The sequence below is a fragment of the Lampetra planeri genome, chromosome 4 (assembly GCF_965212315.1).
Source record: "Lampetra planeri chromosome 4, kcLamPlan1.2.h2, whole genome shotgun sequence".
Lineage (NCBI taxonomy): Eukaryota > Metazoa > Chordata > Hyperoartia > Petromyzontiformes > Petromyzontidae > Lampetra > Lampetra planeri.
The window spans coordinates 26,175,686-26,189,952 of record NC_136110.1 but is presented as its reverse complement, the minus strand read 5'-3'; the positions used below and the strand labels follow the sequence as shown (position 1 = coordinate 26,189,952).

The window sequence follows — 14,267 nt, the reverse complement described above, 5'->3', positions numbered from 1 at the left end:
GGGAGGAAAGGCCACGATACTTTTTCTCCCGGTCCAAATGTGCGCAGCTGCTCACGACAGCACACAACCGTGGCCAAAGCAGCAGCAGCAGCAACGGCGCGATCATCGCAGCTCCCGTTTCCTCCCCCCCCTCCCCCCATCTTGGGCGTCATGCAGGCTGCAAGACTTTGCCCACTCTCTGAACTTCGACAACGTGGACATCGGGCGGTGTCGGACATCGGAGCCACAGTGGAGGGCGACGATGCAGCCCACTGGGAGGAAGGCCGGGGGGGGCTCCGGGCGGGCGGTAGTGGTCCCTGCGCTGAACAGGCCCCAGCCCGGCAGAGGCTTACCCACTCCTCCTCCTCATGCTGCTCCAAACAAGCCCGCCACCACCACAGCTCAAGTACGCCGAAATCAGTCCATTGGTCGTGCACGCGCCGTGCATTCGAAAAGTTTGTCCTGGAGGCCATAAAACAGCCGAGCGCGCTGCGACAAACGGCACTGCAAAAGGCGTGAAAGATGAGGATCCGATTGTTTCTTTAAGTCGACTTGGCTATCGGAACTTGGCAAAAATAGGGAAATTCACAGTCGAGAAGTGTGAGCAACGAGGCAGAAAATAATAGTTTCTGCTTGCAGTGTGGTGGTTGAACAGAGTGTGAATGAGACACCGACAGGGTTTCTGCAGCCCTAGTTGAGCTGTGAGCAACCTCCTGCAGCTACAGGGATGACAATAATATAGGCAATTGTCTCATTAGAAGCACGCAGACAATGACTGTTGGAAGGTCATGTGACAATTAAGATCAGTCGTTGAGCTCAACAAACAACTCTTGCATTGAGTGAACAGCTTCAAAGATCACACTGAGCTTCACAACGTTAAGCGCAGTATTTTTATATGTGCTAATTCCCAAAGTAAAACTCTGAAGTGTTCGAATGAAGCGAATTAATGGCTGATTACCATGTAAGCAAAGTTAAAAGAAACACTGTTGTTGTTTTATCTTTAATGTGCCCTCGACTAGGCAATTACTAAGTGGAACGTGTTTGTGTTTAGAAATTGAAGTTTATTTGTGCAGCCCTTGGAGCATGCTACCACTCACTGTGCACGGCATGTGTCTTCAGACTTTGCGTTTCCATTGCCTTGTTATTAACGTATGACATATAATGTTACAAAATTAGTCCTCATTGTGGTTTATATATTAGTCACAACCAAGTTAAATACGTACATCTTCTGAGCACATTAAATCTGCACGAGCCAGCTAGAATATATTATTCTGCTATTTGTGGTATGGGAATTAACAATTAGCATTTTATTATAGTAATGCGTGGAAGTAACATTTTAATTAAAATTACCATCCAAAATACCAAGCTTTGTTTTGCAGCGTTTCATGTTTAATATGAACACTAATTAGAAAGCTAATAACCAGAAATACTTTAACATAAATGCTGATGCAATATGCAATAAATCAAGCACTCCACTACATCAATAGCATTTGAGAGATAAGTACTATTATGTAAATAGAGTGGAGTGGTAATGCATTAGTGAGCTACACTATGAATATATGAATCCACCTAATCTGAGTTTGCTTCCCAGCCACAGCTAACATCGGTGGCAAATGATATCTGAATTGGTAAAGGGCCCCCCTCCCTTCACCAAACCACACTGACCAGTGTGAAGTACTGCATAGCCCGACATCTCCATAACCGACACAGAATGTGGTTTTCAGCCAGTAATTCATTGAAAAACGGCTGGAAATTATGACTATTATTTTACTGTGAAATAACAAATGAATTTCAAAAATTATACTTTCCATGTGCTATGACGAAGGGTCATTGCGCAAAGAATCGGCTATGGTATATGTTTTTCCCATGTAAGAGGCAGTGTAATTTATGAATGTGAGGTTTTTTTGTTTATTTTGGCTGTGTATCAACACTGCCAATGCGGAATCACCAAATAATGAATTTACTTATTAAACATTTCAATGTGGGATCCAAGTACAGCATCGGAATTGATAAAGGTGTCGCGAGACCCGGCGAGGCTTTGCTGGGGTAATCAAGGTCATTTCCATCGATGCATGGGCGTCTCTTCCAGATGCCGGTGCGGTGCGCTGTCGAAGCTGCGGCTTCTCTCGAAGCCAACAGTCTGCAATTCGGCCTGAAGAAGGACAGCCATGCCGTTCTGACCTTCGACAGGGACACGGTGAAACGCAGGTCAGCCCCTTTGTCTCCGCACAACAGCCCTGTGTGTACAATGGGGTTGTGTTGTTGGTGCACTACAAAGCCCTAAATCATTACATTCGTGTAACAGCAATTTTTCCTGCCACCATTCAAAAAACTAAAGTAGCCTTCACAGAAAACCTGCACAATTTTTCTTCGCAGACCATCGAAGTTGACGTCGTATTACGATTTTCTTGCACCCACCAGATCATTCTCGGAAATGAGTTGTGACAACGTGCACGTCGATAATTTGCGTATTTTAGTTTTTTGTACAAATGTAGTCTCTCCCTTCCACCGATAGTGTAGGTTGCCGTGGGAAAGGCTTGCTCTGTTTGGGGTGCGCGACGGCGTGTGCGTAGGCTCGCGCTGCAGCTGAGCGTGCGCACACTGGCGAGCGATGGGCTGGTGCTCTACATGGGGAGTGCAAACAACCTCGCAGCGTTGCAGCTGATTGGTGGACGCCCGCAGTTCACCTTTGACTTGGGCAAAGGGGTCATTAAGGTCACGGCGGCACAACTAATCAACGACGGAACTTGGCATACGGTCAGTGCTGCAATAATCTTTTTTCGCGTGTTTTTGTTTCTTAACACACACTTGTAAAATTACCACCGCATTTAGCGTAAAAGAGAAAAATGCACTCATTAATTTCCTTCAGCGAGCGAGTGGTGTGCACCCGTTTCAAGTGTTTTTGTTTAAATGTTTTGAGGGCTTGAGAAGGCACAAGGCACATTGCAAGAGTCTTATATTCTGTTTGAGCTTCAATAATGGAGGTTATTGATCCGTGTGGCTTAGCGAGTAATGTATAAACTGATCGTAGATTATTTTGAAAAAGTAAATAAATTCCCTTTTATCATATACAGAAATTTCCACCCAAAAATATATCCTCCCCACAAGATTAATCTTGAAAATGGGATCATTGCAGTTTCTCAAAAGTGCTTTAAGGGGATTATTTTTTTAAAATAAATAAAACTGTTGGTGTGTATGTATATATACACACACAAGTAACTGAGTAATCCTGGACCTGTGAGAGAGTCTACGGAGATGGAAAAACATCTTCAAGGGAGCTCTGGGTTGCAAATATCACACTGGACACGTGTGAATAAACAGTAAATAAATGTAGATTGAAAACTCACTTCTTTAGAACTGCTTCTTGCGTTCAGTTTGTTGTCCTCCAATTAGCATGGTTGGCTACGTACGGTGAGAAATACGTTCAAAATACACATATACATACAAGCATATGAAACTCGCACGTAGGTTTGGAATATCAATCTGAACGGAGACACGGCGGAGCGTGGGCCACGGGTGCAGGTGCTTTCAGCTGCACGATCGATAGCTACACAGGCCAATGACGACGATGATCACGATGTAACAACGAACGAGGCGATTTTCTGAACCGTGGCTCTGCTCTTGCCTGTGTGTGCGTGCTTGTTGGTGGGGAGCGGCGGCGCAGTGGTTAGCGCACTGCGCTACTAACCAGGCGACCCGAGTTATATTCCCACTCATGGTCAACACCAGTGATGGTTAGCTCAACTTAGCTCAGCCTCAAATGAGTACCTGGTGTGATGTGCAAACATTGCCGTGAGGGAGACAAAGACGGCCGAGCATGCTGCTGGCCACCTACCCCCTCGCGTGCCATGCCGGCCTTAATAGGCGCTCACTGAACAGCACTTGCCCCGACACTCTGCTAAGGCTACACGGGGCGACCTTGGTCTTTGTGCGTGCAGTTGAGGGTCGAGCGTGGAAAGCGCAAGGTGGATCTGAGCGTGGACACCCGGCAGCGCGCCACCACCAAGCTGCCCAGCGGCAGCTCCAGCCTGGAAGTGGAGAAGAGGCTTTACCTCGGCGGGGCCCCTGCTGGTGCACCCGGCATCAAGAGACTGGGCAACGTACGTTTGGCCTTCGGCGTGGGATTGAAGCACACGTGGTGGCGGTGGTGGTGGGTAGTGAAGCTCACGGCTTGAAAAGGAAGGAGCCTTCTTCTTTGGCAGGCCCATGCGCACGTGCTCCGTGATCAAACCTCCAAAGAACAAAAGGAATATCCCTTTCAGTACTTTGTCGCATGTGTAAAATTTGCCCCGTTGAATATCGGACATTTTGAGCAAAGCAAAACAATGCTCTCTAGACCAAAAGGTGGGAGATGCACAGTCGATACATGTATCATGAGTGCAAGAATATATTGGAATAAATTCGTTATTACATATCTACTCATCACGCAAGTCCAAATCCTGGATTGGGTTGACTCGGCACATTTTATCGACCGCGGATGAATGATGAGTACCATCTTGTGGAAAAGTCAACGGTGGTTGACCTCTAGAGAGACCCCCACCGCAAGGAACAGGAATTTCCACCACTGGCCGAGGAATGTAAACAGCAGATGGCCACCACCTCAGTTCTTCATTTAAGCAAGAAATAACTTTCGAGCATAAGAATTTGAATCGATGCATCGACGCATTTTCACGTGCCCAAAAAATGTACGAATGACACTCTTTGCACGAACGTGTGTATTGTCCATCAGGTCACAAACAGCTTGGCTGGATGCATCAGAGACTTCTCACTCAACGGTGCCAAGCACAGCCTCAGTCCAGCTACGTTTTCGCTGAACCATGTGGAGGGCTGCTATCAAAACGTGGAGCCTGGGTTTTACTTTCAGGGAACGGGATATGCCATGCTAGGTACGTTCGCCGGTGTAAACATTGGCAATGGCGCGTGCGTTTTCCCCTTTCCTTGTGGACCTGTGACATGCTTGCGTGCTGTCGCAGCAGGCAACACAGCTCCCATAAATAAGTCTTCAGTTTAAAATACTCTAATTTTGGGGGCAAATTAACTCTGTGCGTCTGCCTGTACAAGGATGTGTGTACGGGTGATTCGGTAATAGCCATGGAAATAGCATGAAGAGGGGGGGGGGAAATAAATCGAAATTTCGTTTAATCTATGAACAGCCGTGACGTCGATTCGAGATGCATTGCAAGGCTGCCTGTCCAGTGAGAGTGTTGTGGAATGTGTGAGTCGAGAGTGGGTCAGTGGGGGAAGAGAGCGGGGCACTCTGCAGTGCGCTAGGTGTGGGGAAAGTGGAGTGAGGAGTGTGGGTAACTAGTGGGGATTAAGTGAAGTTGTTTTTGCAAGTACAGGAGCTGAGACGGCAGTGAGTGAAGTGCTAAGCAGGGGAGGGGGTTGAACAGCAACGAAGGTAAAGGTGCAGCCCTGCAATTGCTTGATCAAGCCACTCCTGGCGGAAGGGCCTCAACTAGTGGGGGGGGGGGGCTCTTGAGAGCTTCGCTACAGGGTATTTTTGGCCTACTCTTCCACGCTGGCCAGATATCTTAGAAGGGGCGGGAGTTACCCGCACTTCACGTGACCTACTAATCGATGATAACCGTGGTGTAACCATTACACCGTGGCAGCATTCGCTGAATAGCGGTGCGTGGGTGAAATAACCAAACCGTGTTGGGTGGGGGTGAAACTACTCCAGAGAGTTTGGGATATTTAATAAAATTTCTAAGTAAAAAAAAAAGGTAATTCCATGGAGCTATGCAACAAGAGACAAATATTCTAGATTTGAAGCTTTCGTGACTGCAAGGATTCATATTCTTAGGTTTTTTCGGTAAAGTCACGTAGGTAAAAAATTTTAATTAATAAAAGTAAAATAAAAATAAAATAAAAATCACGCCGTTTCGGAGGCAACACAAGCTTCCGTCTTCAGGTGGAACCGTTACAGCACGATAGCTGTATCTTAATTTTAATTTTTTACCTACGTGACTTTACCGAAAAAGCCTAAAAATAAGAGACAAATAGAACACAAGTATGTCACACAAGCATGCAACAATGAGTGCTAACCTTCGCTTTTGTGCACAGCGGCGGGAGGGTACCGCGTGGGCACGGACCTGGAGATTTCGCTGGAGTTCCGGACGACCCAGCTGGATGGGGTGCTCCTGGCCATCAGTAGCCCACGCATGGATGCCGTCGGCATCGAGCTGGTCGCTGGAAAGGTGAAACCACTTTCTTCCCTGCATTTGTGCGCTCTTCTCGTGTTTCCTTCCTTTTTTATCATTTCGGTGACCCAGGTGACTCTTGCAAATGAGACAATCCCGGTCTCTTTTGAGCTCTCGCCTGGTTAAACAAAATAAATAACGACACACAATTCTCCCGCCCTACGTCAAACCCTCCGGCATCTGTGCTGAACACCACGGCAGAAGTTGCAGATGATCAATCCTGCCTGTGAGAACGCCAGGCAATTATTCGCAGAGGTTGTAAACGATGATAAATGCCAATAGGCGGCATTGTCCAAGTGAGACGTGGTTTTCCTAATAGCGTTATCGTTCAGAGGCATGCCATTTAGCGGGTCCTACTTGGGGTGACAAAGCACATGAAGAATGAGTTTCTTCGCGACAACAAAAAAAAGTCGTCCTGACCTAACGACGGACTTACACTTCATCTCTGTTTTACCAATCCTTGAAATAAATGTACCGACAAAAATAATTTCAAGCTTTGACCATCAGCCATTTGTTCATTTATTCCTGAAATAAAGGCATTCCCTGGCCATTTGGTCATTGGGGTTGTTTGACCATACTTCACCATGCTGGTCACTGTGTGTTGGTGGAGGAGGATGGGGGTTGCACAGGACTAGTGCAGCTATCACCCAAAACTGATGTGAGCCATAGCCAGCAGTTGAACTTAGGTCACCAGGTTCATTACACAGGGGGGCAGTGGTGCAATATTCAAGCGCACTGCACTAGCGCACACTGCTATTACTTCTGTAATACATATGGGTGCGTGCAGACTTTTATGCTTCTAAATGTTTCGTCTGCCTCTTGGTAGATTTTGCAATGAAAAGTGACGGCTTAATTCTCATGAGAGAACAAGTTCTGTCTGTTTCATGCATTGTTTACCACCGCTGTCAGATGAGCACAACTTAAAGTAGGGAGTTCACTCAGTCTAGCATTCACTCACTGCCACAATAGATGTGTTCTACTTATTATTAATATTCGATTCAACCGTATTAGGGCTCTGCACCCCACATGTCTGCTGGCCAAGCTTGATAGGAGGTACGACAGTTTGGATGTCTGCATAGTCACGATAATAGAATGTTTTATATTTGATGGATTAACAGTGATGTTTAAACACTACAGAAATCCAAATCGTGTTAAAATACCCAAAATAATTCATTTAACAGCGCACTGCACGATGAATTTAATGGCCAAAATTAAATTCCCAGTCACATCGGTGATGAGTTATATCTGAACCAATCCCGCAATTTCCCCACCGATTTTCCATCCTGCATTGCACAACGTGGTGAAGTATGGTTAAACAACTCCTATGTGTCGCCATGGTGTGACGATGCCTTCATCTGCAGTGGAGCTACAAAGCAGCTTGAAATTATGATCATTAATACGTAACAGACAAGCATTGTTCTCACGTCCAGACTCGGATTACACTTGTTGAGCTATCATAAGAAAGAATGCGTACATGGGACAAGCATTGGCAGGGGAGGTGCTGGAGGATTTTCACGAGTGTATTCTATTTTGTTTGTTGACGTATTATTACTGTATATGCAGTGCATCTAATGTGTACACGTGTATATATATAAACATCACATAAATAACGGCAGTATGCGGCACATATGCTTTCTTTTGAAATTATTAAACATATCATTTGCAGCCAACCCACTTTTTAAATCCTTTATATTAAGTTCGCTTGCTTGCTTGCTTGCGTGCTTGCGTGCTTGCTTACGACCGTGCAAATCTTTCGGTCGTTTTTTAACCCACTTCCCGTGATCCAATCGAGCTGACATTTTGCACACAGACTCGTTGTGCGTGACAATTAATTTTCGTGAAATTTTTTTTCCAAAATTTTACACTGTTTAGGAAAAATGTTTTAAATATTTAATTACCAATTGCTTCATGCTGCCAGACAATCATCTGACCCATAGGTGGCAGCCATCTCAAGCCAGAGGACGAGAGGACTCTATCCGCCACGCATATAAAGGATTTATAGTGAAAAACTTTGTTTTTACGGGTTAATTTTTTAGAGTCGAGAAAAATAATGAACAATCCAGTCCAAATTTATTTAGCTCTAAGTCACTGCTGTGTGTGATCAGCCCTGTGGCCTTGTGATGAATGTGCCAGGCTTAGTTCAGTGGATTGGGTGTTTGGATTGCGGGGGTGGGGTTGGTGGTTGTTGGTTGTGCTGGCGATGTGGGGTGTGGAGGGCTTCTATTTCAATGCCTGGCATTTATCCAGGCACTTTAAATAATTATCTGCCAAGCATCCGTCCAAATTGGGCCGGCCACCTGCTCTGGCCACTGCCTTGGCAGAATAAGCTTAAACGCTCCAGGCTTTGTTGCTGTTTGGAGAAAAAGCGTCGAATGAAGTGAATGTTTTCTCGTGCATCATTTTTTGATAAAGGACACGTTAGATAATTACACGAGGAATGCCTGCCACCTCGTTCGCACAAAGCCGCACGAGGCGCAAATGTGAAATGTGCAATTTGATGATCCTGTCCTTCAGGTGCTATTCCACGCAGACAACGGAGCCGGCCGCTTCTCAGCCGAGCTCTCCCCGCTGGCATCAGCGGAGGCAGGGTCCGCTGGCACCGGTGCCGGCCACTTGTGCGATGGCCACTGGCACCGTTTGGAGGCCAGCAAGCTCAAGAACCGCCTGGTGCTGAAGGTGGATGGAGTCGCAACAGAGGCCGCCAGTCCACACCAATCCAACTCGGCCGACACGAATGACCCCGTCTACATTGGCGGCTTCCGAGGTACGTGGGGGGGGGAGCACAGGTGGTCCACCGCCATGGGCCCAGATTTTTTTGTTTGTTTTGAGTTTTCTGTTTTCTCTTTTAATAGTTAATGGAGCACAGGTGTTGTTATTTCAACTGAGTGCGCACGTTATGTGAAAAAAAAAATTCTGCTTCCACGATAACTACCTGGAAAATACAACGACCTGCAATGTTTAAACGTTTGACAGTTTGTATTGGCTGCTGTGCCTTTTGAATGCCTGACCCCAGGTCAATAGAACCATGAGTGAACGATTTTGTATGGAAAGCAACATTTGCGCTCACTGCATGCCACCCACACATCGTAAATGAAAATTTATCTGTAAAGTTTCAGCCCTGAAATTTCTTGCTCATGCCACTGCTGAGACAGCCTCCTCTAGAAAACTGAAGATAGAACCCACTACATTCTAATTTATGCATCCGCACATCCTCGCCTGTGATTCTACACTGCTGCAAAATCATTGATTGCGTACATTTAACGTCAAATGACAGCATACTTTACATGTTTCGTGTAAACATTTCCAGTTTGTTTGATTTACTTACATGTACCTTGATATCTTGTCTAATGCAGAGGGAGTGAAGCAGCATGCACTTACCACCCAAGTGCCGTTCCGAGGCTGCATTCGCAATCTTCGCTTCATGAAGAGCCACCAAATCCAGCCGCAAATTCACCTGGGAGAAGCCTCGGACATGATGGGCGTTCTGCCTCATGCCTGTCCGGCTCAAAGCTAGGCAAGTGGACTGGCTGTGGGGCATGTATGCTAGCCCAGCTACGTGTTTTTTTTAACAATCCATTTTATTTAAAAACAAGTTCAAAATTAAGCTTGATGGTGGTTGTTTCTGGGAAAACTCGTCGAGAAAATGGATTGGATCTATTTAATAACGCCTGAAAAACCAACCGTTTCCTAAATTATCTCACTCAATTTTGATTTTGCTCTTAATCGACACCCACCTCTAATGCATCATGTAGCATAGAATAAAATAAGTTTTGGTGCTCTAAAACAATCCCATAATAAACAAAATAACGTTTTAATTGTTTTATACAAAGAGGGTTCATTTACCCTGCTTACGGGTGATGTATTTACAATTGTACTGGAATATTATGGAATTATTTTTTTTATAGGACAAGAGGTTATTTTTGTTTTGCAATGCAGTAGCATTAATTAATACACATGCACAGTAATGTAGACCATCACAGCTCGCATAGTTATAGAAAATAATCATCTACTCGGTCTCATTTGCTCAGCAGCAGTGAAATCTGACAGCCATTCCATACTGCCTCTTTTGTGTTCTTTTAACCTTTTAATAATACATTGTAAAAAAAAACATGACAGTATTCACACGTGTCCACAGAACACTGTAGCATCTCCAGAATGCACTGACACTTGTTTTACAGCACCTGCAGCCTCCTATAGCAATTTGCTGTGACACTGCTCGTGGTATTTATTGGTCAACCTTCTTATCAGTATTGGCTGAATTTCACATTCAGACCTGGCGTCTCCAATTGAAATGGTACCATAGTATCCTGCAGCAAAGGCGCGACCTCAATTCAGTGCTCAAAGATTATGTATCTGGATGGAATGTGTCATCAGGAGGTGTTATAAGTCTCATCTTTCACATTTCGGGTAGAACAACTTAATCCCACCATACTCAAGCTGCCAATTGGCAGACTATATTACACTGTTATTTAAAGTCAGATAGAGGTTCCTGCACAATGACGTATTGTTTTGGAAATGGACGGTCCAGTGTTCTACGATCACAGAAGCTGCCCCATAGTAGCACCATTGCTATTATTATTATGAAGTGATGCAGCTAACAGTATCACATGCAATGCCATGGCATTTGCGCTAAAGTTTCTAAACGGTTGTAATGGTACATTATGCAACATTGGAATCAAATTAACTTGTTATAGGCAAATCTGCAAAAAAATATTTAATACATTTAAATAATTGAACCATTTGGAATACAAATATTTTCACCAAAACTCGTGTTCAAATTGCAGCATCTATCGTGTTCCCAATTCCAATGTTGTGTTTGGCAGTACGGCTTCCAGCAGTCACAATTTTTTTTTTATCAAACTGGAGGCGAAGATGCAGTCCTGCAATCGCTGAAGCTTTCAGTTTCAGTTTCATCCATTTATTTGGTATAGCCCTGTGAGCCATTCGGCTCTTGAAGCTACTGCTGATGAAAAGGCCCGTGCTAGGGGGAGCTCTAGAGCCCCTCCTCCAGGGTGTTTGGCCTACTCTTCCACACCGACCAGACATCTGGGAAGAGGTGGGAGTGCCCATATACTTTAACCCACCTCACAAGATCTGCCGGTCGACTATCTGTAGCGACAACATTTTTATATTGTTTGAGAACATTGTGAAATGATCGATCAAAATAAGAATACATCACGGATGAACAGCGATTGACAATTTAATGTTTCGTACTTTCTCTTCGCGCACACATTAACAAGTGTATGTTGTCTTCTTTTAATACAATGTATAGATGCCTCCATACGTCTTACTATTTTATTGGCTCTGAAACAGGTGACAAATTAGGAAATGTTTGCAAAAAGACAACACCTTCGTGTGGATATACGATCACAGCACAATATCTAAGACTCGTGGGTGGACAATACAATAATGGGACATTCAACAGGCCGATCTGCACGTGCTGTGTATGGTGCTCATATATTGATTTGGTCCATGTTGAGAAGTCTAAACCTACAATGCATATCCTTCACGTGCAAGTATTGTGTGGGAAGTTTAAACTCTGCACACGTGTGCCATTTTTTATGTTGAGCCAATTTTTTTTAACATATATTCGAGCTACGAGCCATACTGATGGTTTTTTTCAGTGGTTTTAAATTGCCACATTTTAATTGTGCATTACAACTCGAATGTTTAATGTTTATGAGAAAGGTGCTATTTCTTAACTAGTTTAACAGTGCTTTTAACGTGCAAAATAATCACGACTTGAACGCAATATTCTGTGAAGCCTTCATTTTTAGGTGCATTGTTAAACAGTGTTTTACAAACAAAATGGAACTGTTACACTTCATATCTCCTGTGTGTGTGCGTTATGGGGTTTGTTTTTTTACTTTTAGTTACCAAGTTTCATATTTAGTCAATAAACACCATCTTGTCACGAATTCAACGCACTAATGATTTTGTTATGCGCAGACCCGTTGCATATGGCCGTACATGCCTTCACCTTTTCACATTACACTTTAATGTTTTAGTTTGTTTTTTTACAAAATGTTCCCCAAATAAAAGATGACTACACACCTACACTCTAAAATGGTTACGTGTTTAAAATAGCTTAACTTACTGCACTGAGACGCGTATCATATAAACTACTGTTACACAACTATTATGCTTTTCTTTTTCAAAACTGACAAAAGCCAACAACACATTGTCAGTTAGTGGTTGTGTTGCAGCATATGCCATCATAATGTAACTCCACTTGCCTGTTCCTGTTGAACCAGACCTCTTGTAATGGTAGTGCACTCTTCAAATTGAAGCCAGCTCCTGGTGGTATTTTTCCAAGAACATTAGCGTGGGTCTTAATGCAATGCCCTTGGCACACATAAGACCAAGTCAGTCGTTACTATGCGTGGAGGGGGGGGGGTGCAGTGCTTGGCACACTGCGCTGAGAACACAAAAAGCAGAGTTCAATTCCCAGCCGTGGCCACCATCAGTGTTGAGCGATATCTGAGCCGGTACCCTCCGCCCCCTCTCCCGACCTCCAAAACCCCCTACTACCAACACCGTGGGGGGGAGGGGAACTTTCATCCAGCAGTGGACTGCTAAATGAAGTTTTTCCACGCACAGCTGTGCACAACTGCAGAGGAGCACGTATGATCGGCGTATGGATGCGATGTGTTTTTTCCTTCACATGTCGAGTGCTAAATTCCCATCGTATTTCAAGAAAAGGTAGCGTTCGCATGACCGCACCACCTCCCACAATGATTAACGGAACACGATTGCATTGGTACTGAGTGTCAACCCAAACAGCGTTAACTGGCAGTGGTTATCTTCAATAGATTTCCTTTTTCATCAGTTACTTCCACAGCAAATTCTTTAAAAAACTAATCATACTGGTTTGGTAGAATACTTAGATGCATATAAAATAAATCCTTTGGCAAGACATGCACTTCGTAATACGCTCATTGTACTTCCACGCGAGTACAATTCAAAACAGGAAATGTCCATTGTCTTTCTGTATCCTTGATAGCTTGGATATCCGTCTTAGTGTATGTACAGAAGTGGTATCACTGCTCATGATTTGTTTTCGGTTGCATCCTTTGGAGCATTTCTCTTCCGGCCATGTGTAGGGTTGGCACTCCCCATTCGTTCAAAACATCTTTCTTCCAAGTCCCAGTACCTGCAAGCCTTGAAGTGCACTATCCTCATATTTTATATGCAGTCATTTACTACCAAAACATTCTGCTTGTTTCAACACATGATGAGGTGAAGTGTAACTCCTTCAAACGTGGAACCTGTCAGTGCTGTGCACGGAGCTATAAAGGTTCAAATGCTTTGTCACAGAGCAAATGAGAAAAACAAATTACGAATTAAACTACATTTAAATAATAGTGATTGTCGTAGTAACTTGTAGTGTTCTTCCCTTGCAGTGCTTAAAAAAAACATTTAAAAAATGCATAAATCACCGTTGCTCTTTGTCAATGCTGTTGAAAGACGTACAACTTTACCCCAGCACTTAGCAAAAAAACAGGAACATGTTCACGAGTGTCTGTATTTCTTCTATATACACATCACGGGCCAATGTTTGCTTCAGCACGGCAAGTTGTGCGTAGCAGCGCCTGCGCCCTCCGTGGCGCTCCCCCGTGCCTCCTGAGCGATCGTCTGATGCGCGAGGCCCCCATGAGCAGTCCAAGATACACGAGCGGCCGCCTGGTCAACAGACGGCATTTGGCGCGGCGGGCAGCCCCCGCGGCTTGATGACCCACTCGGCATGCGGGTTCACACGGTACAGCGCCAGCATGCAGGTCTGGTTGTCCAAACGGCGCTCGCCTGCGTGGCCGGCACAGTTGGAAATGATGACAACCATGGGGAAACGAGGGGGGGGGGTGGAGAGGATGCATTTTACTGTAGATCCCACACAGGCTCTGTTGCAGACAGCCCCGCGCTTCACAATTTATTTGTGCACGCGCATCAAAACAAACTCTTGCTCTTGACTTGGCGAGTAAAGGTGCAGCCCTGCAATTTCTTTCTCACGCCACCGCTAGCGAAATGGCCTCGGCGAGAGAGAGACATTAAGGGCTCCCCGCCAAGCGGGATTTGGGCTGGTCTTCC

The 14,267-nt window shown here is 44.8% G+C and overlaps 2 protein-coding genes across 6 annotated transcripts in view; one reads left to right on the top strand and one right to left on the bottom strand.

The window, feature by feature from the left end:
* Positions 1-12,100, top strand: part of LOC144717871 (laminin subunit alpha-1-like) — a 141,344-nt gene extending 129,244 nt beyond the window's left edge. For both annotated transcript variants that reach the window (XM_078593612.1, XM_078593611.1), the window contains exons 56-63: positions 157-385; positions 2,069-2,187; positions 2,553-2,736; positions 3,918-4,079; positions 4,709-4,865; positions 6,046-6,179; positions 8,697-8,946; positions 9,536-12,100. In XM_078593612.1, the coding sequence (XP_078449738.1) occupies positions 157-385; positions 2,069-2,187; positions 2,553-2,736; positions 3,918-4,079; positions 4,709-4,865; positions 6,046-6,179; positions 8,697-8,946; positions 9,536-9,696 (1,396 nt within the window). In that variant the 3' untranslated portion in view covers positions 9,697-12,100. The remainder of the gene's footprint in view (positions 1-156; positions 386-2,068; positions 2,188-2,552; positions 2,737-3,917; positions 4,080-4,708; positions 4,866-6,045; positions 6,180-8,696; positions 8,947-9,535) is intronic.
* LOC144717872 (rho GTPase-activating protein 18-like) overlaps positions 11,365-14,267 on the bottom strand; it is a 44,160-nt gene continuing 41,257 nt past the window's right edge. For all 4 annotated transcript variants that reach the window (XM_078593613.1, XM_078593615.1, XM_078593614.1 and 1 more), the window contains exon 15: positions 11,365-13,985. In XM_078593613.1, the coding sequence (XP_078449739.1) occupies positions 13,870-13,985 (116 nt within the window). In that variant the 3' untranslated portion in view covers positions 11,365-13,869. The remainder of the gene's footprint in view (positions 13,986-14,267) is intronic.